Source organism: Triplophysa dalaica, chromosome 18, assembly GCF_015846415.1.
Source record: "Triplophysa dalaica isolate WHDGS20190420 chromosome 18, ASM1584641v1, whole genome shotgun sequence".
Taxonomy (NCBI): domain Eukaryota; kingdom Metazoa; phylum Chordata; class Actinopteri; order Cypriniformes; family Nemacheilidae; genus Triplophysa; species Triplophysa dalaica.
In genome coordinates this window covers 3,871,458-3,893,171 of record NC_079559.1, presented here as the reverse complement: position 1 = coordinate 3,893,171, position 21,714 = coordinate 3,871,458, and the positions used below count along the sequence as shown (strand labels likewise).

Sequence of the window (21,714 nt, the reverse complement as noted above, 5' to 3'; positions counted from 1 at the left end):
GAAACACCTTTTAGATTATGATGACTTGCAAAACATGAAAACATTTATAACAGTGTATTATTTATTGTATATTCAATAACAAATAATCATTAATATAAGCTTCATGTAAGAACAGTAACAAACTCAGCAAAACTGAACTTTGGGTAGTAAACTCATAGTCGTTGCTCTTTTTCATCACAGTAGAAAAGATAAGAAAAAAAAACAGTAATAAAATTAAACAAAGGTCACAGATCACAAAACTGTCGAAAGAGAGGCCGGTCAGGTTTACTTCTGAAGCTCTACGCTGACCGGTGAAAGAAAAGGAGATCCAGTCGAATTCCTAAAATGGACAGCACTTTTGTTCAATGTCATGTCTGTTGTTTCCCAAAATAACTTGCAGCGGGTGCATCCAAAGTGTAACACTTTGTAAGGCGTTATCTTTAGACAAACAGACGTGTCAAAACCAATAATATGAACTTGTTGAAGTTAGTGGGCCTGAGAGATTTAACCCCTTATACCTAGACTACTCTGAGGTTATCTTTCCTGTATCTCAATACTAGACTGCATATTTGTTAATTGGAATATAGTAAATACAAAAACTTGAAGAGAAGGATACAAAATTATCAAGTTTTTTCTGCGGATCAAACACAGACGGTTAAATATGCAATAAAAATATGTATCTTAATGACCATTAATGCATATATACAGTGTCGAACGACTGAAATCGCAAGGTTCTATTAAATCACTTTTACTAGACAAATAGCTTTACAGAACCAGCATATCCTTGCCAACATCCTGGATGATGTGTCCAATAGGCGCTTGGCTCTGAGCCTTGAGGTAGCACTGTTTCTTACACTCCAACAGCTTCTCCAGGTCCTTCCACATCTTCATCTGTTTCATATTGGACTCCTGGTTCTCTCGCACCTGCTTCACTTGCTGACGCAGAACCTGTGAGCCCAAAGAGACACAATGTAAGTCGTCTTTCATAACACCTTTGAAAACCATTCACAGCCCTGCCTTTTCCAATGCTAATTGAAGATAAAACAAACATTTACATAAGTTCAAAGCACGGCTGACAAAATCTGACCTTTGAGCCGTTATCTGAATTTTAAATTCTTGCCGAGCCATTATATTCGTTGTTGACATGTTAAATCAAATGTTGTTGTTTTAAAGGGCTTCTAGAGCATCAGCAGTGAAAAGTTCAAATGCAGTGCCAGGAGTTATGGGAGAGCTTGGAATACCGTCATCTCTCCTTGCATAGCGCTAAGAGGCTGGACCACCGTTCACTCATCAATGCGATGATTTCACAAGCTTTGATTAACACTGGCACAATGTGCCTTGACAGCGATCGCATGCTTCACACGGTTTGGCAGGAGGACTATGACAGGGGCAAGACCCCACTCGTAACTAACAGCGAGTTGATTCCCGACATGGGAGCTAAGGCCAGTACGAAGGACTTGGTGGATTATGTACCACAGATGATCAGAAGATGCTTTTCTCACCTTGCCCAAGGAATCCTGTTCTGCTGTGTGTGTAATGTACTTCTCCCTGTAAAGGATTATGTAAAGGATTAGTTTACCCCAAAATTAAAGAACTTTCATTATTATTTACACCTGTAATCTCATTTTAAATTGCTTTCTATTAAACACGTCTCTAAAAAGAGAGCTTACAGCAAATGTCATATAATGGTAAAAGAGCCGACCCATGATCACAAGCTACTGAGTCACTCCTACTTGAAACTGAACCCGCAACCTTTGTGTTAGCAGCTCAGATTCTTAACCATAAGGCCACCGCCCACCCCCACGTTTAACAGAAATACTGCAACAAATGTGTAGGCAGCACGGATCAGGAATGGGTGAATAGCTACTTCAAACAATCCTGAAACAAAAGGGATGAAGAAAAACCCACGTTTCTAAGCAGCAGCAGGCAGGCATGCTGAGAGCTACAAGCTCAAAAGAGTCTCTCGGGAACGTGTGTTTGTCGGTTAGAAAAACAGAAGAGCACACATATTTTGGCACGGCTGTTTTTAAAGCAGATGTATCACCAGTTTCTTACCTGAGAGCCGTCCTCCGCACCTGCAGGTCCATCGATTGATTGATCTCACTCTGATTGGCTGCTCTCTCAATCTGACTCTCAGTAATCTGTACAGGAGAAGCCAAGAAAAGTGTGAGACGGACGCATGTGACCTGAGGTTTCAAGGAAGATGTTTTTACCTCTTTCGTGCAGTTAAGGTAATGATATCGGCTTTCCTCCTGTGCCACCTCCTCCCGGAGAGTCCTGACTTCCTGTAAAAAAATCATGACAATCAGTTTCTACCAGATTGTGCTTTGAAATATGAAAAGTAATATTTCACAAAATGCTTTGTATGGAGTAAGAATTGAAAAGTTGGAATTGTCGAGAAAATTAGAATAGAAATAATAGAATAGAATAGAAAATTAAAAAAGGGAATATTTTGTAAGACGTCTACTTGAAGTTTGTTTGATATATCAGTTACAACTTAGAAACTGAATCATAATTTTAAAGACTGCCCCAGTACCTGTTCCAACTTAGACCTGTTGCTCTCCAATCCTGCGGCACAGTTGTCATACTGAGCCTTTTTCTGCTCGTACTCTGGAGCGAGTTCCTGTTTTAAAAAAAAGTATTATCTGATATGCTAAATGCCCGCTGTATTTGATAGCGTCTCAGTATGGGAATCAGAAACAAAAAGCTTGTATTTCCAGTATCAGTCCTGGTGCACGCACCGCGTGTTGCTGTCTCAAAGCTCTCAAGTCCTTTATCAGAGGAGATAGTGCAGACTTCTTTTCTGCGATTACTGAATTTAGCTTCTTTACCTGAAATAAACACAGGTGTTCTTTATTACCAAACCCAAATTCCATTTGGCAATCACATTCACGGTGCAGCTAAAAACTCACTTGATTCTATTGTGTACAAATAATTAAAGAGATAGTTCACCAAAAAAGGAAAATTATTTACTTTTTACTCAACCTCATGTCATTCTCAAACTGTATGACTTACTTTTATTTGCAGAACACAAAAGAAGATATTTTGAAGAACATTGGTAACCAAACAACATGGCCCCCATTGAATTTCATTCTATGGACACAAAACCACTGAGACATTTCTCGAAACATCTTCTTTTCTGTTCCACTGAAGAAAGTGACATTAAGGTAAATAAAGGTACTATCGAGGTAAACTATCCCTTTAAGAAATACACCCACAAAAAAATAGCGCCGTTATTATATATCACATTATTAGGCCAAGTTTTGAAGGACCCCAAGAGGTGTTCTTGACTAAAACATTTATTCTAATTAGACTCTTTTTGCTTTTGCGTCTTCTCCGTCTGTGATCAAAACAGGTTCCATTAAAGAACACATACGAGTACATCTCAATGGGGGGTCTATCTAGAATTGTATCAGTGAAATCAAGCAACCCATGACCAAATAAGCCCATCCAACTGCTCCCCAGCACAATATGTATATTGACATCCTCCCAAACAAAACTGAAAGAATGCTAAGAAAAACACATGTCGCATTTCATGCTGTGCCGGCGAATATTCTTTCACCCAAGCTCACCATTTCAGACATGTCGTCCAGCGTCCGTCCCTTCATCTCATCCAGCTCGCTCTTGATAGCTGAAACTCTCTCCAGTTCTTCCTGAGTATCGCTGTATCCCGAGATCCCCTGCTGGGCCTCCAGAGATTGCTGAACACCAGAACATAAGCATTGAATAAATAAAACAAATATTCCCCTCGCAAATTCAATTACATTCGCTTACTGAAAGGCCTTTTAGTTTGCTTAAAGTAAACCATCTTCATTATTGCAAACCTGCTAAATGTTTTAGCCGTAAGCAGTATAGTTTCAGCCGACAAATGTTTTGAAATGGAATAGCTTCTTAATATCCTTAATGTGTTGTTTAAAGGAATAAGATCTCCTCATATATTACTGACTTCTTCAGACTAGTTGTCATATCCTATTTTGTCACGAGACATGCAAGAAACATTCATTTTTTAAGTTATCGACATAGTGCAATATTTAAATTAAGTGCACTTGTGTTTTTTTTGCTAAATAAGCTCAAAATATTCAATGTTTTCAAATCATAAGACTTTCCTAGTCTAGTGTATGAAATATAGCGGCATCTAATGGTGAGGTTGCCTATTGCAGCCATTGGTTCACTCCATCCCACCCTTTTGAAGAACTACAAAGGCCGACACAGAACAAAGATGTTGTCAGGTTTCTTTTTTTTTGCTGAAGGAGAAAACGTATTTACGAAACGTGCTCTGTAGAGCAGTGTGTCCATTTAGGGCCACTGTAGAAACAACAGAGTATATTCCATGATGTGAACAAGCGGTGTATGTACATTATAGAAATAGCTAATATTAAAGTAAACAAACATAACGCTTCATTATGTATGGTCTTTATACACCTCTGAAGACATAGTTACGTATACTATATTGCATTTCTGTCAATGGATCCTCCAAAAAAATGACACATTGGACCTTTAACTGAACCATTAATCTGAATGCTTGTGTCTGCGCCGACAGCCAGGGCTCAGCGCCACAAACTGCAGTGTAAAGCACTTCAGGTACAGAAGGGACTACGCATGTCTTTGTTGTAAGGTAGGAATTTGCTGAGCACGATAAATCTTGTGGAGATTATATGACTAATCATATTTTTATGCCTCAGTGCCTTGACAATTTGAAACCTGTCTGGAAATCACAAGTGAAAATATAGAGGATATAAAATATCGAATAGTTCACCTTCAGCCAAAAAGGTCCTTGATTTGTACCGGCCAAACTCTGTTATACTTGAAGGCGTCGGTCTGTCTTTCAACGCAATTTCATGTTTATTGGCTAATGCATTTGTGATGCTCTTTATATAGATGCACTTGGCACATGCTATGACATGACATGTGAACGGTGAATGGAGAGCTTGTTAGGGGTTTGATGGATGGCCGGACTGCCACCTCTGTTCTAGTGAGTGAGGAAAACTAAACATCAGGTGCCAAGAGGAGGGGTGGCCCATGCCCGTGTAACCAACCGCAATCCGAAGGAAGAAAATTCCCCCTATGAAAAAAATAACAGCGCCAGACAGCGAGCAAATGGCGCGATCACAAATAGCTCCAGCTCAGCCTTTCTGCGTCAAATGGGCTATCGGCGAGTCGGAGGCATGGACGGTTTAGGGGTGTGAAATCATTTCCAGGAAGATGCAGTAACTTCAGCGTTAATGCAATTTGAATGGACAGAGATGGGTAGGAGGAGGGCAGATCGTGTCCCAGCGAATGTAAAAGGGCTGTGGTCACACACAATCCATTAGGCCCTCTAAGAAAAGAGATTTGGGTGGGAGAATTATTCCAGGCTGTCAGAACAGAAATCAGTCAAGTAAAGCCATTCACCACAATTCACTTTATAGTATTGCGACATGTTTACGTCACCAATGCAGGTACCACCTTAAGTACCAGTGTCAGATATTTGGTACACATCCATGTTTGAAAAAACACTCTTAGACCTACCAAACAACCCTAAATCTAATGTCAAATAGGTCAAGAAAATGTGTAGTGTAAATACATCAGAAAACTTTAAAGGACATTCATGAGGGCGTGTGGGACTGCGTGTTTACCAGCTGCTGTTGTCCAGTTGTGTGTCGTTCTTTCAGGATCTCCTCAGTCCGCTGGAGAACACCATACTCCGCATTCAGCTCAGCCATCTCCTGACGTTTCTTCTTGTAAGTGCTGTTCTTTCCTCGCATCTTAGCCACATACCGCTTAAACTACAACAAAACACAACAAATTTGACAAGATATAAAAAACACATGGACAGAAAGCAGTTATATAATACTCAAGCACAGATAGTACATCAATAAAAAAATAAAAAATAAATTTGGTTAGGAAATATTTAACACTCATAATATTTGGAAAACCGATCTGTAATACTTCCAGTATTCCAGTGTATGAAATGTAGCGGCATCTAGCGTTGAGGTTGCGAATTGCAACCAATGGCTCACTCCACCTCTCCCCCCTCACTTTTGAAGCACTTTGGTGGCTGACAAAGAACTAAGATGTCATCACGTTTTCACTTCTTTGCCAAATGAGATAACGTAGTTACAAAATGCACATTTTGTCCATTAAGGACTACTGTAGAAACAAAACGGCGAATTCCATGCAAGTGGACCCGCTGTGTGTTTAAATAGAAATACTTCATTCCAAGGTATTAAAACTTAATGCTTCATTATGTAAGGTCTTTGGCATAGTTATGTATATTATATTGCATTTCTGTCCATAGATTCTCCAAAACATTACACACTGGACCTGTTACAAAACAAACAATAGATCAATTTAGATTGTGCAATTCCATAGCTTGCAAGCTAGTTCTTGCTAGTTCTTGGAACAAAGACTTGGTAGAAACTCACAAACATTAAATAGTGAGATTCTTTCATACAAGCAGTTTCATACAAGAGACCCAGAAGAATCTGCTGAGGTAAGAGGAGAGACAGTGGGATGATGGGATATTTCAGAAGGGAAAATCACAGATCACCAATACAATGTGCCCCGGCTCAGTGAATATATCTCATAATTACAGCACACATAGCAGAGCTGCATCTTAGACAGGAAATCTGACGCACATAAAACCTACAGCACGTCATTGTGGCGTGTGTAACGAGACAAAGTCAGGAGAACATTGTGGCATTGGCTCATTTTACGGCACCGATGAAAATCCTCGTGAGAACACGGCTTTAAGGACTGAGAGGGCGCGCGAAGAAGGGGCAAGTGGCCGCTGGGACGTCTCTGTGGATGGCAACAAAAGAAACCCCAGCACGCACACAATGTGCCGTATGTCATTTGGAGCATGCAGAGATTGTGTGTGAGAATTTATGCTTTGTGTATTTTTGGATGGCAAGGGCAGACAAGGTTGGAGGGATTGGTGGGGGCAGCAATAACACTGGGCGGTGTTCTCTTGAGCGTCTTCATCATAAACACTCCAAGTAGTCACAAATGCCCATTTATATGCATTGAGTTAAGCAGGCTGTGAATGTGTGGGTTTGTCTATCACAAATTTCACATGATTTACAAAGAAAACATTGTGTTTCTTTTTCAATTATCTTTTTTTGTGTTCTGGAGAAGAAAGATAGCCATACAGGTTTGAAAGACATATGGGTGAGTAAATAATTAAAGAACTCTCATTGTTTGGGATCTTTCCCTTAAAGTTGTCTCACTGGTTTCAAACCCTTCCCTTTCTTTTCTTTCTGTATATTGTGCAACAGGTTGACCATACATGGATATTGTTTATCTCAGTGTCCTGCACATCCCTGTCACATTTAATATACACACACTCTGTCCACTGTTAAAGCTATCCATCACTTGCTGTTCACAGGCGGATGGCCCACGGACAGAAGTAAGCGTTATCGAGGGGATGCTGATAAAATCGAAGGAAGTCCAGGATTGGGGGAGGGGGGCAGGAGTCTATTTTAGCAGGGTGCCGCTCTATCTGCTTAGACTGCCAATATCTCTGCACAAGGGCAGGCAGGGATGGAACGTGTGCATACAAAAATCATGCAAACAGACAGAGAAGAGCAAGGACAAGATAGCTAACAGGTGTCAGAGACAAAGTGGAACATATCAGGAAAAACAGTTAAAGCTAAATTCATCCAGAGACATAGCTGAAATTTAAAGGTATAGTTCATCCCAAAAAAACGAATTATTTGATTATTTACACAAAATAATGTGACATTTTAAAGAATGTTGGAAACTAACCAAGAGAAATAGAAATATCTTGTTCTAAGGTAATAAAAACATAACGCTTAATTACGTAAGGTCTTTATACACCTCATAAAACACATTTCTATCAATAGATCCTCCAAAAAATTACACATTGCACCTTTAAAATACATGTTTTATTTTTATATAATATAAAGACTCTTGATCATAGAGACTTCAAAGTCCAATAGTGAACACTTTGGCAGTGAACATTAAAGCACACGGCCCAGTATTTCTATGTGACCGTTTTGTACCTCATCTCCACGGATTAGCTCCGCTCCACCCTGTTCTTGAGCCTGACTGCTCTTCATGTTCAGTTCTCTCTCCACAGCTGCCAGCTCCTCACGTGCCTCCTGCAACTCCTCCACTTTGCTCTCCTTCTTACGGACTATAATAGCAGCCTACAATCAACAAGTTATGAAATGATAAATTATTCTTTTGAAGCTTCTGAAATTGAAAATCTTTAATTTAAAATGTCAGTGATATTGAAGGAAATAAAACTTTCTATTTTTAATTTTTTTTTACTCTTTGATATTCGTCTCATTATATAATTCTAAAGTTCAAAGACAGGACAAGTTCAAGCACATCTTTCCATACGGGTATTAAGGCCAGTGGTCACATGTTCACCTACACCCCGCGTTTCCATTCTGGGAAACCTTGATTTACAAGGCTGAAGGGGCAAACACTAAATTACACATTACTCACCTCTCTGTGATTTAAGATAGAATATAGAAGTTTGAAACTGTGAAGAGCAAGACCTGTTTCAGTTTTCAGAGACATCTAAGTAGGTGGTAAAAGGTGACGATGATGATGGCAACTGACCTGCTGTCTGAAGAGAGAGAGTTTATCATCCATGGGGTCGTTCCGCACCATTCTTTTCTCAATGAGCTGGTTGATCTCAGTGTTGGTTTCTTTGATCTAATGAGCATAAAAACATTTTCAATTTAAACAAAGTGAAAGCACCAAACTAGCCTGTGATGTAAGATGAAAACAGCTGTCTGTGTGAATGTGAGACTGAAAGACATTTAAATTAGATACACTTCTTAGCACAGCGGATGCTCAGCTCACTTGGGCTACTAACAAACTTCCATTGCTGAACACAGATTATGGAAACAGCGCTCACAGAGATCAATTTCTAATATTTTAAGCCTAACTTCAATTGTTCATCTTCAGGCCTAGAAATCCAAGTGTGAAATTCCCTAATATTTTTGTATTATTTTAGTAGATTTTTCAAATTACGCACCCAAGAAAATAGTACACTAACACTACCCATAAGCAGGGATGGGCATAAATACATGTAAATGTATTTAAAATACAAATACAAAATACTGAGTGGAAAAGTGTATTTAAATACAAATACAAAATACTGTGTGGAAAAATGTATTTAAATACAAATACAGTATTTTGTATTTTGAAAATACTCAAAATACATGTGAAATTGGTGATTCAGTGCAGGTACCCCTATTAGGCTGAAATCTTTCTGGGCCTATTCTAAATGCCAAAAGCATGATGTGTTTAACTGCTAAGAAACTTTCGTTTTCATTTTATTTACCGCTTCCCTTCCCCTGCCCGGTAGGAAATACGCATCTACAAAAAAAGACACTTTATAAATGTTTTTATTTTATTATGTTTTATCAACATCATAACTTCGAACTCAGTAACAAAAATAGAAATTTTGTCTAAAATAAAAAATAAATAAAATTAGAATTTGGCATTATTCGCCCAAAGTTGTTTTTTTTCTACTGAAAGATAAAGATTTTGTGTTGTGTATCATTCATCAGTGTCATCACAGATGCACACAATCAATACACTAAACTGATGGAGATTATTTTGTTTAATACAATCGTTAATTAAAAGAAAATAATGCATTTAAAAATGTATAAGACAGTATTTTTCAATTTAGTGTTTAATGTTATCATATATTGATATGTTTTGTTATAATGTCACAATTTGAAGTTAACTGGGTTTTACTGAGGGTTTAAGAAGTGTACTCAAAACCTTTTTCACATAATGACCTAAAAATGACCCAAAATCTAATCAATTTATATGTGAAGAAATCCATTAATCACGAGAGGAGTGTTTCACAAATTATTCGGCAAACAAATGACTTTCTCTCATCGCTCCTTTTTGATGATTTGGAGAAGAATTTATCAGAGTCGCTGCCCGTCGTTTCACAGATTTATACAACGGAGAGGACGTCAAGCATAAAAGCCTCGTCGGTTTAATGAGGAGTGCGCGCAGTAAACAGTTTCGCGGAGTATTTATGTGAATTGTAAAGTATAAACAAGGCTTCAACTGCAGAAAACGTCTTGGTTACGTATGTAACCTCAGTTCCCTGATGGAGGGAACGAGACGTTGTGTCGAGAACGACAGATGGGGTTCGCCCTTGAGAACCAATCAACTCTGACTACTATAGAAAAGGCCAATGAAATTTGGCGAATGCAATTTGCATGCCGGGCTCCGCCCCCGGAAATCCGGTATAAAAGGAGGCCGGCGTGCAGCATTCACTTACCTTTGTTCTGAAGAGCCTGAGACCTCTCAAACTGCAGCAGAATACGATACGTGTTCGTGGCATAAGGGACACAACGTCTCGTTCCCTCCATCAGGGAACTGAGGTTACATACGTAACCAAGACGTTCCCTTTCTGTCGGTCTCTCGACGTTGTGTCGAGAACGACAGATGGGGTTGCCTATGGAAAACGCCACAACGCTGTATCGCGTCACAATCTCTAGCGAAGCGACGGTAACAAGCCTGGGCGTGTCATCTCGAAGCTTTCGTGAGACTGTAACCTTCCAGTGTGGTGGTTGGGGGGTTCCAGAGCTTTCTTGGAGAAAGATGGGTACAGCCCTGACCGGTAACTTTCACGGACGGGGCCTTAGCTCTCTATAGGCGAGAGGCCGTCCAGATCAGTTTACACCGGGTAAGCGCGACTCTTAATCAGGGAAGCGCTACAGAGGCCACCTCCTACCCGTGGGGAGGAATATGGTGGATATAGGTATGGTCTCGTCCTTGGAGGAGAACGCATGGAACGTGCGGACTGAGTAGTTAACCGCGAGGTGGAGGCCCACCTGGGGAAGCTCATGGGTTACCAGGAGTGGGAACCATTCTCATGAGGATACATCAGACGGAACAGCCCACGGAGGGGGTGTTACAGACGTCCGGTAGCACTAGGTCCGGTTAGAGCTATCTGTGATAGCTCACATGGTATCCCGGCCTAAGGGGGAAGGCTGCTCTGCCCAGCCAGCCCCCAGGGGGTGCTTGTTTGGTGATGGATGGAATGCCTATTCTTAACCAGTGTCTGGGTAAGAAGGGAGGCTGGTGAGGTACCAGTTTCTTAGCGATGTGTTCGGGTAAGAAGAAAAGGTAAATAGCACACTGACCCAACCTGTTAGAGGGTGGAAAGGTGCTTTCGCAGGCATACGCCCCCCCGGATGCCAGTCCTACATGTCGCCACGCAGGACGTGGGCTGACACCGGGTTTACGCGAAGGTTGTTAACCCTTGCGAAGGTGTTTGGGCATTGCCCAACCCGCAGCTCTACAGATGTCTGCTAGAGAGGCGCTTCTACCAGTGTCCAGGAGGTGGCTAAACTCCGTGTGGAGTGAGCCCTCACTGCCAATGGGCATGGGAGATTCTGAGATCGGAATGCCGTCGTAACGGCGTCCACGACCCAGTGCGCCAGCCTCTGTTTGGAGACAGCCTTCCCCTTCTGCTGTCCTCCAACAGACACGGAGCTGGTCAGAGCTTCAGAGCTCTGCGTGCGGTCCAGTACGTACTGGACACAACACTAGTCGGGTTGGGTCTTCCTCCCCTATGGGGAGCGCCTGCAAGTTCACCACTTGGCCCCGGAGGGAGTAGTGGGAACTTCTTGGGCACGCATCCGGGCCTGGGTCTCAAGATAACGTGAGAGTTTCCAGGGCCGAGTTTAAGGCAATCCAGGGACACGGAGGATGCTCGGTGGTCCCCTACCCTCTTGAAGGAAGTGAGCGCCGTCAGGAGGGCCATCTTACTCTATGAGGAAGATCGGAACCTCCGAGGGGCTCTTTGGGGGGCCCTGAGGCCCCCCAGGACCACTTAGGGTCCCAAGAGGGTATGGAGCGGAGATGAGGCGGATTCCGCCCTCTCGCTGCTTAGGAACCTGGTGACCAGGTCGTGTTGCCCTAGAAACTTTCCACCGACTGAGTCGTGATGAGTGGCAATAGCGAATACATACACTTTCAGTGTGGAAGGGAGATGTTAGTCTCCAGTCTCGTGAGAAGGGGAACACAATCCTGATCAAGCACCTCAGTGGGTCTTTCTCGTTGAGAAAGACACCAGGACGAGAAGAGGCACCGTCTAGAGGCGTGTAACCGCCTAGTAGATGGGGCCCTAGCCTGGGTGATGGTCTCAGCCGTATAGGGGGAGTAGCCATCTTAGGATCTTCTCGTCCCGTCTAGAGACCAGACATGGGTGTTCCAGAGGTCTGATCTGGGATGCCAGAACGTGTCCTTCCCCTGAGAGAGCAGGTCCTCTGTCAGGGGAATGGTTCAGGGGGAGTCGCTGTCCAGAGCATCGGCTCTGAGGCCAAGTGCGGTTAGACCGGTGTGGTGTAACCAATAACACTTGGTGCTCCTGCTCCCTGACCTTGCACAGAGTCTGTACAAGAAGGCTCCTGGGGGGGGGGAAGGTGTGCTTCCGCCCATCCCGCGGCCAGCTGTGCGCAAGGATATCCGTGCCGAGGGCAGGGACTATCAAGCGGGCAAATGGTGGTGTTACGGGAGGTGAACAGGTTTTACCTGGGCCTACCCGAACAGCCTCCAAATGAGCTGGACTGCACGGGGGTGGAGTCGCCACTATCCACGAGGCATAAACTGGCGAGAAAGCACGTCGGCTGTCTAGTTCAGTTTGCCCGGGGTGTGTGGCCTGCAGGGAACGAGTCACCTGTTGACTCCACCGGAGGAGGCGTCGAGCAAGTTGTGTTTAGCTGCTGTGTGCGAACGCCACCCTGACGATCTGTATTCGCTACAGCTATAGTGCTGTCCTCGGAACAGCACGTGCATGTCTCGCACGAGAGGCCGTAGCCTGCTCAGTGCAAGTAGCATAGCCCACAACTCTTGGCAATTGATATGCCAGCGCAGGCGGGGGTTCGTCCAACACCCCACCTGCGTGCCCGTTGCACACTACACCGCACCCCTGCAGGGAGACTTCAGTCGTCACCACGACCTGCCTCATAACCTGCTCAGAGGGACCTGAGTCCGTCGAAAAAGTCATAAAGACTAGGGGTTATGGTGCGTCGGCAGCAGGGCGGCATCACCATGCGCCTGCTGCCGGTGTGCCACGCTCTCCTCGGAACTCGACTCTGAAACCAGTGTTGGAGCGGTGTCATGTGCATCAACTCGAGGGGTATTAACCCGCGAGGACGCCATGTGTCCCAGGAGCCTCTGAATTGTTTCAGGGGGACCGCTGTCTGCCTAAAATGTTCATTTCAGACAGTTCAACACTGGTTGGGCACAACTGCAGACAGGTGTGCCGACATGGTGACAGAGTTGAGTTCCATACCGAGAAAGAGGATGCTCTGCACTGGGGAGAGCTTGCCCCTCTCTTGGTTGACCTGGAGTCCCAATCGACCTAGGTGCCGGAGCACCAGGTCCCTTTGTGTACATAACAGATCTCGCGAGTGTGCCAAGATAGGCCAGTCGCTGAGATAGTTTAGTACCCGCTCGCCTTCCTCCTCTCAGGGAGAAAGGGCGGTCAGGGACAGACCGAAAGGGAGGACTCTGTACTGATATGCCCGCCTCTCGCACGCGAACCGTGGGAACGGCCGGTGTCGAGGAGGATCGAGACATGAAAGTAAGCGTCCTTCAGGTCGATTGCCACGAACCAATCCTGACACCTCATAGATGTCAGGACGCGCCTCTGTGTGAGCACCCTGAATGGCAGCTTGTGAAGGTGCTCTGTTCAGGGTACGCAGCCTTTGGGGGCAACCCGCCGTCTTTCTTGGGAACGATGAAGTGCGGGTGGTGACCCACTGAACATCTTGGTTTTGAGGGACGAACTCGATGCCTGTTTTGCCAGAAGGGTGGTGACCTCTACCCGAAGTACGGATGCGTCCCTGCCTCTGACAGAGGGAGAGATGATGCCCCGAAACTTGGGTGAGTCTCTGGCGAACTGGATCGAGTAACCAAGACGGACCGCCCTCATTAGCCAGCGAGACAGTGTGGGCAGCTCTCGAGCTCCCAGGGACTGTGACAGGGTGACCAAGGGGACGGTCTGCTTCATCATTCCCACGGTGGGTGGTTCGTCGGCTGGCGGAGCTTACCATGTCGTGGGGAGTCCCTGGAGGGAAGGTTTGCTCCGCCTACTTACCTGCCTGGCGGGACAACGGCACGCACTGTCGGTTTGAGAGTGGTGACGGCTGTCGTATGTGTACGACCTCACGCCTCGCCAGGGTGTGAGGTCGGTTCGCCGAGCACAGTCCAGTGGAGTGTGCGATCGGCTGCAAGTAAACCCGGGGAGAACAGAAAACTCAGTGAGTAAGTGGGCGCCAAGCCCTAACAAGGGCCCGGCTTTGGTGACGAGGCAGGAGTCGTCCCGTACCGACCTGATCAGAGCCGTGGCTGTGAAGGTTCGGGCCCGATGTTGTTCTCCCTGGGGTCTTCCCGTCAGTGTCCCTTCTCGCAAGGAGGTTGCTGACGGGGTGGAGGTTTCCCCCTCGACCTCTGCTTCCGGGGTGCCGCCTGTGGGGGCACAGGAACCGGAGCCGATGTCGAAAGGGTCCTGGGTTGCAGGGAAGCAGACGTCACGTGAGATCTCGGAGGCCTGTAGGCGGCCGAGTCGCGGCGTGAAAAAAATGTGGTTAATTGCCACGGTCTGCTTCGCCGTCAAAAAACTGCTGAGCGCAGTCCTCGACGGTGTTACCAACAACCCACCCTGCGAGATGAGTGCATCAAGAAAGCGGACTTCCTTGCTGTCACTCTTCTGCACAAGGTATAGCCGGGGGTGTCTCTCCTGGACCACTACCGTGGACATCGTCCGACCCAGGGCCCGTGCCGCCGCCTTAGTCGCCCGTAGAGCGCTGTCAGCGGTGGCACGGAGATCCTGCATTATACCCGGGTCGGCCTTACCCTCGTGGAGCCCTCTCAACGCCCTGGCCTGGCGGACCTGCAGGATGGCCAAGGCATAGAGAGAGGAGGCAGCCTGGCCCGCAACATCGCAAGCTTTCGACACCAGTGATGCCGAAGTCTTACGTGCTTTGGACGGTAGGAGTGGTCGATCCCCCCCCAGGCGGTAGCCGTCCGCGGCACAGGTGCACCGCGGGCGGACGTTCCACCCGGGGGATCTCGACGCAGTCCTTGGCTGCCTCACCATCGAGGGAAGTAAGGGAGCCAGAGCTGGTTTCACTGGAACGGTCCGTGAGTGGAGCGTTCCAAGTTTTACACAGCTCCTCATGCACCTCCGGGAAAAACATGGCACCCTGGGTGGGCGCGGTTTGCACCGCGCACCGACCACGGGAACCACGTATCCCCGGGTTAGCACGAATGACATCACTTCTGCTTCCTCCTGAACTCGACCGCTGGGGGTGGAGTTTGGATTCGGCAGAGTCGGATGCCAGTCTCCCTCCGATGCTGCGAGCGACATCTCATCTACGTCACACATCGTTTCCGAGTGTGTGCGTGAGGATCCGGACGGTATGCCACCGCCGGTTGGGGAACGTTCAGAAGAGCGAATCGGGGTGCGATCGGCCCGTGAGCACTTGGCTGGCGGGTTTACGTTCGCAGAGTTCCCCATATCACTAACGCTGCTAACGTGGGTGGTCATCGGGGCCGTAGCCACAGATGTCACAGCCCGGGTAGCAGACGAAATGGTGGCTGGTTCCCGTAGGAAGACAGCCACCCGTGACCGCAACTTCTGAATGACAATCTGCCCGCAGTGCAGGCAGATGTGTCAACGAACGCTGCTTCAGTGTGCTGGACGCCCAGACACCTAATGCAGCGATCGTGTCCATCCCCCTCCTCGATGAGGGTGCCGCACCCAAGAGAACAGCGGGACATGCCGCGCTGGAGAATGCTCAGTCAGTCCTGAAAAGGACTTTTAGAAAAAAATCTCTAACACCTCCGGAACCGCCGAGACGCCCAGGGGAAGGTCGCTGCAGGAAGGGACGATCCGCTGTAACACGTCGTAGCACCAGCGTGTAGTTGTAGAGGATTGAATCCTGAGTTGTACTCATGAGCGATGGCTCTGAAGAACAAAAAGGTAAGTGAATGCTGCACGCCGGCCTCCTTTTATACCGGATTTCCGGGGGCGGAGCCCGGCATGCAAATTGCATTCGCCAAATTTCATTGGCCTTTTCTATAGTAGTCAGAGTTGATTGGTTCTCAAGGGCGAACCCCATCTGTCGTTCTCGACACAACGTCGAGAGACCGACAGAAAGGGAACTACAAGACAAAGCGGCAACTGTGCGCTTATTCCAACGCTTACCGCGTCACACGTGACTCTCCGTCTCGGAGTGCACAAAAAGTGAGAATTAGAATTTCCTTTCCTTTTAATAACAAATCACAATTATTCATTCACACTTGTTTCTTTTTCCACTCTCATGTTCCAATTATTCCTGCCCACTAAAAGGTAAACATAAATATTTACTTACCCCAATAGCTCTATAAACTATTTAAAAAAAGTTAAATCAATTTATATAATCGCTACGAATCTACGACATGTTGATGTTGTCATGACATCACCCATACCTAACACGCAGTAACGTTAATATTTTAAACACAAATAAAATTGACCATGAAATCCTCACATTATTCTAGAAAAGTCGCAGATCCAATGCTGGGTTGTATCTACAGCTGAAGCTCACGTGCATGATTGCTGGGGGAAGGGCGTGTCTGGCCTGAATTATGTTGGTTGATGCACGAAAACCCCCTAATAAAAAGGTTGACTGGCTCAAAGTATTTTGAGTATTTTGAAAATACAAAAATACTCATCTTAAATGTATTTAAATACAAATTACATTAGATTTTTCCAAAGGCTTTAAAATACAAAATACAAAATACTATTTTGTATTTCAAATACGTATTTTAAATACATGTATTTGAAATACTGCCCATCCCTGCCCATAAGCCCTTGTGCAGATGAAAAGTAAAAGTTTGTAGGTTTGCTTTAAACCTTCTTAGTTATAGACAAAAATAAAGAAATTGTGATGGGACAGATATGTGCTGACCTTCCCCTCCAGCTCTCTCAGTTCTGCTTGGCCCATCGCTGGTTCAGATGCCACCTTCTGTAAGTACTTTACCACCTTTCTCATGTTCTCCACCTCTCTGGGCAGCTTCTCGGACACCATGTACGAGTTGAACTTGATGTCCTCTTCAAGTCTCTTCATTAGGCCTGTGAGTACGATCACATCACCTTTACCCTTCATTCATTTGCAATGATAACACATTTATAACTACAGGAAATTATTATAGAATAAGATCGGGACATATTCCAGACATTGCTAGACTTACTTTCTGGCTTTGCATCTGCGGCCGCCTGCTGCAAGTCTTTGAGCTGGAGCTGAGATCTCTGCAGTCTCTGCTCTGCCTGAAAGAGCTACACCAAAAAGAAATCACATGCCATCAAACATCCAGTGGACTTAAAAACAGGTTTTGTTACGTCAAAATCAACAGATTCACAGATGAATACACATAGTTTCTACCTGATTCTTCTGCTCCTGTTTCTGGTGAGCTAGAGATTGTTCTCTCTCCTTTTCCACTCTTAACTGTCTGGCCAGCTCCAGCATGCGCTGGTGGTTTGACACCGCCTCCACCTAGTGGACAAAAGTAGAACGACATTCTGTCCTTATTCGACAGGGAACTTTTGTAAAATTGTTTAAATACACTGAAATGTGTTTTACTGAACTGTGCTTAAAAGAAATACCATCAAATTTATTTTCATTTAACAAAATCTTTACATTTAATAGAGTGTAGCAGATGCAAAGTTTTCAGAGTTTTGCAGGTGCAGAGTCAGGATGAACTGCCTTCTAATAGGTTATAAATTGTAAGTTATATAAATTATAATTTGTTTGTAATTCTATAAGGGCTGTCAAACGGTTAATCGCGATTAATCACATCAAGAAAAAAATTTGTGTTAACATTCAGGTAATATACAGTATGTTTGTGTACTGTACATTCATTTTGTATTTATAAACACATACGCACAAATCTATACATATTTAGGAAATATTTACATGTATTTGTTTATATTTACCAATAATTCAAGTTATATATCAATGTTTATTACATTTTATCTTTTTCTTAAATATATGCATGTTAATGTATGTTCATATAAATACTAAATGTATATGCACAATGCACATACATATATTATGTAAACAGCTACATAAAACCAAAAACAGCTTTGTGCCAGCAGCTATAACTCAGTTGAATAAGGACAGGTTTTAGGAAATCATTGGTCTTTTTATTTTTACCAAACAAACTTATTAATTTTTGCAATGTTTAATGTTTGTGATGTCTGTATATGTGAACTCACAACACTGCAAATCAAGTCAACCTACGGATACAAATAAAGCTAACCTGACCTAAACACAAACTTCTATTAATCTCACGATTAATCATTTGACAGCCTTGAACATTATAAGTCATCCTCACCCTCTTCCTAAGACGTTCCACCCGTTTAATGAGTTGGTCTTTCTCTTCCTCCATAGTCCCAATGTCCTGCAGCGACACATTTGTTATTATTATTATTATTATCATTGTTTATTTAATATGGAAGGCCACAGGCCAGATGAGGCCACACAAGATGTCACCGGTAATGCTGTTTCTCTTACCCGGCGGATCTCAGCTGTGGAGAAACCTGAGCTCTTCAGCTGTTCACACTCTTTGTGGATATTCTTGAATGCCTCCACAAGTTCCTCATACTGTTAAACAATGGAATATGAATAGTTTGATGAACCCTCTAGTACCACTAAAAACACATTACAGGATCTAAGTGCATAGTTCTAAAGCATGCCTTGAAACACGGTGGGTCAAATATGAGGGCCAATGAAAAGAGAAAAGTGCCCCTGACTTGCACGATTGTTTTGCTGTGTAGATAAATTAAATAATAAGCACTTATAATTATCAAATTAAATTAGCTACTTAAGAACCAAATGTTTGTTGATATTATGAAAATATACTTCTCATAAATTACAGAATATATCATTACTTACCAAAATTGGCTTTGTAAAAATACATTGTAAACACTAAGGCAAATGTTCTGCAGACAAACCTGGTGGTAGGTCTCAGCGATGACATCATCCTGAATAAACTCAGCAGGCACCTCAAGTTTGACTAGGAAGCGAGCGAGGTATGCCCTTTTTTTCAGCTCGGGAATCCTCTGTAGCAGCCAGTGTAGGATGGGGTGCACTGCTGGTTTACTGCCTATCACTAAACCCTGCCGAAAACTGCTTCTGTTGAGCCATACAAATGTAAAATGTGACTGGATATGTAAAGAGTTTCAACCAGTACAGCCCTTCCTAACTCATCTATAGATGATTAAAACGGATGGCTGTATGAGAAGAAAATAATTGCACATTTTTATGCATTTCACGGCACACTACATTTGTTTTTGATTGACCAAAGCATCTTTGATCTACATTATTTCTCACTCCTTGTCTTACACTTCAGAAATGCCTCCAGGAGGTTTGTATTTCAGCATCCCCAGAAGAGTGAACATTCTCTTGGCTGTCTGCTCAGGCATCTCCTCACGTATATCAATTGCTTGCTGAAACACAACAAATCTCATAGATTTAGATAAGATGACATGTAAAGATTATAGTTTTAGCAATACACGTGTTCGGTGTGTGAAATCTGAATCTTGTGCTTCAATGAAACCAATGAACGCAATAGACTAGATTATCTATCTTTTATTATAGACTATCTATCTATCTATCTATCTATCTATCTATCTATCTATCTATCTATCTTTTTATTCTCTCATTATCTACACTCACCTAAATGATTATTAGGAACACCTGTTTAATTTCTCATTAATGCAATTATGGTGGTGGTGTAATGGTGTGGCGGATGTTTTCTTGGCACACTTCAGGCCCCTTAGTGCCAATTGGGCATCGTTTAAATGCCACAGCCTACCTGAGCATTGTTTCTGACCATGTCCATCCCTTTATGACCACCATGTTCCCATCCTATGATGGCTACTTCCAGCAGGATAATGCACCATATCACAAAGCTCGAATCATTTCAAATTGGTTTCTTGAACACGAGTTCACTGTACTAAAATGGCCTCCACAGTCACTAGATCTCAACCCAATAGAGCATCTTTGGGATGTGGTGGAACGGGAGCTTCGTGCATCCGTCAAATCTCCATCAACTGCAAGATGCTATTCTATCAATATGGGCCAACGTTTCAAAAGAATGCTTTTAGCACCTTGTTGAATCAATGCCACATAGAATTAAGGCAGTTCTGAAGGCGAAAGGGGGTCAAACACAGTATTAGTGTGGTGTTCCTAATAATCCTTTAGGTTAGTCTATATGCTCTCTATATATATTATCCTATTCATTTCAGTTCATATCATTGCTAGGTTTAAAACTTTTCCATTTAAAACTTTTACATCCAAGATTTTCATTGAGGTAATAAGCATTGTTTATGAAGAATGTACTCAAAATATATTCGTTTTTATAATGAGAAAACGCAAGTTTAATTGAAATCATTAAAAGGTACATTTGCAATTTATTTTTCTTACACTATGCAGTAAACACAAAAGGACTGTTTTCTTTATTGTACAATAACACAGTTGTGCATTTTAATGCATACCTTTGCTTAATATTGGCAACATGTTATAACCATCTATCTATCTATCTATCTATCTATCTATCTATCTATCTATCTATCTATCTATCTATCTATCTATCTATCTATCTATCTATCTATCTATCTATCTATCTATCTATCTATCATCATTATCTATATGCTATCTATATTATATTCTCCTACTCATTTCATGTCATATCATTGGTAGGTTTAAAACTTTGCCATTTAAAACTTTTATATCCAAGATTTTCATTGAGGTTTCAGATTTTTAGATGTCATGTCAGAGTAAGTGCTGATATTCTGCATCAGTATTGCTGAAGTTTGAATGTCTTACCTTTGGATCGATTTCAGACAGAACATCATTTAAAATCTGCAGTAACTGCATCGGCTCCAGCGAGTCAAACGTAATAAGATTGAAATTTTTCTTGAAAGGCTCTCTGTTCAGCTGCTCAACGATAAACTTCAGTTGTTCGCTCATCTTGAAAACTGCGTTAGCTGAATCCCCCAAAAATATCTAATATTGACAGTTACGAGAATGCAAAATCGCCTAAAAAGACGGAAAATTTCGTCTAACGTTAGCTATTTGGCGAATTACGGTAATCCTTCTTAAAGCACTTTTCACGATAATTGTTATTTAATCGTAGTAAATGCTTTCGGTAAAAATGATAATTAATTGTATAAGCTACATACAGAAACGGTGAGTACTGCAACGTCAACAAATCCTGCATAGGAACCGTTACGCCAGGCCAGGTTGCTAACGGGAAGTTGGTCATCTGAATTTTTCTCTTCCAAAATAAAAGCATTTTAAAAGTCTCGATCTTTTAATTAAAAGTCTTTTCAACTGCAACAATCAAATTTGAGTGCGTAACAGTAACTCCCCAGAACACATACACTAGACCCATTAGCTATATTAAATAAGCTTTGTTTATGAAGACTTTACGCAAAATATGTTCGTTTTTATTATGAGAAAACGCAAGTTCAATTGCAATCCCCAAAACATACATTTGCTATTAATTTTTCTTACACTACGCAGTTAACACAAAAGGACTGTTTTCTTTATTCTACAATAACACAGTTGTGCGTTTTAATGCATACATTTGCTTAAAATCGACATGTTATAACTAGGTAACTAAAATTGTTTTTAAACTAGACAGAACTAAAAAAAAACAATAAATAATCTTTCTTTATTATCTGTCTTTGGT

The 21,714-nt window shown here is 43.2% G+C and overlaps 1 protein-coding gene across 1 annotated transcript; it reads right to left on the bottom strand.

Annotated features, from left to right (window-relative positions):
* Positions 1–39: 39 nt before the first annotated feature.
* Positions 40–21,288, bottom strand: ift81 (intraflagellar transport 81 homolog). Its single transcript, XM_056772473.1, has 18 exons — positions 20,847–21,288; positions 19,362–19,465; positions 18,971–19,151; positions 18,531–18,620; positions 18,352–18,417; positions 17,400–17,510; positions 17,209–17,293; positions 16,926–17,089; positions 8,551–8,646; positions 7,983–8,129; positions 5,595–5,744; positions 3,552–3,680; positions 2,721–2,810; positions 2,516–2,602; positions 2,193–2,264; positions 2,035–2,120; positions 1,482–1,527; positions 40–927 (listed from the first exon to the last, which is right to left on the bottom strand). The coding sequence occupies exons 1-18, from the start codon at positions 20,988–20,990 to the stop codon at positions 745–747; spliced, it is 2,031 nt and encodes a 676-aa protein (XP_056628451.1). The 5' UTR covers positions 20,991–21,288; the 3' UTR covers positions 40–744.
* Between the last annotated feature and the right edge of the window lie 426 nt (positions 21,289–21,714).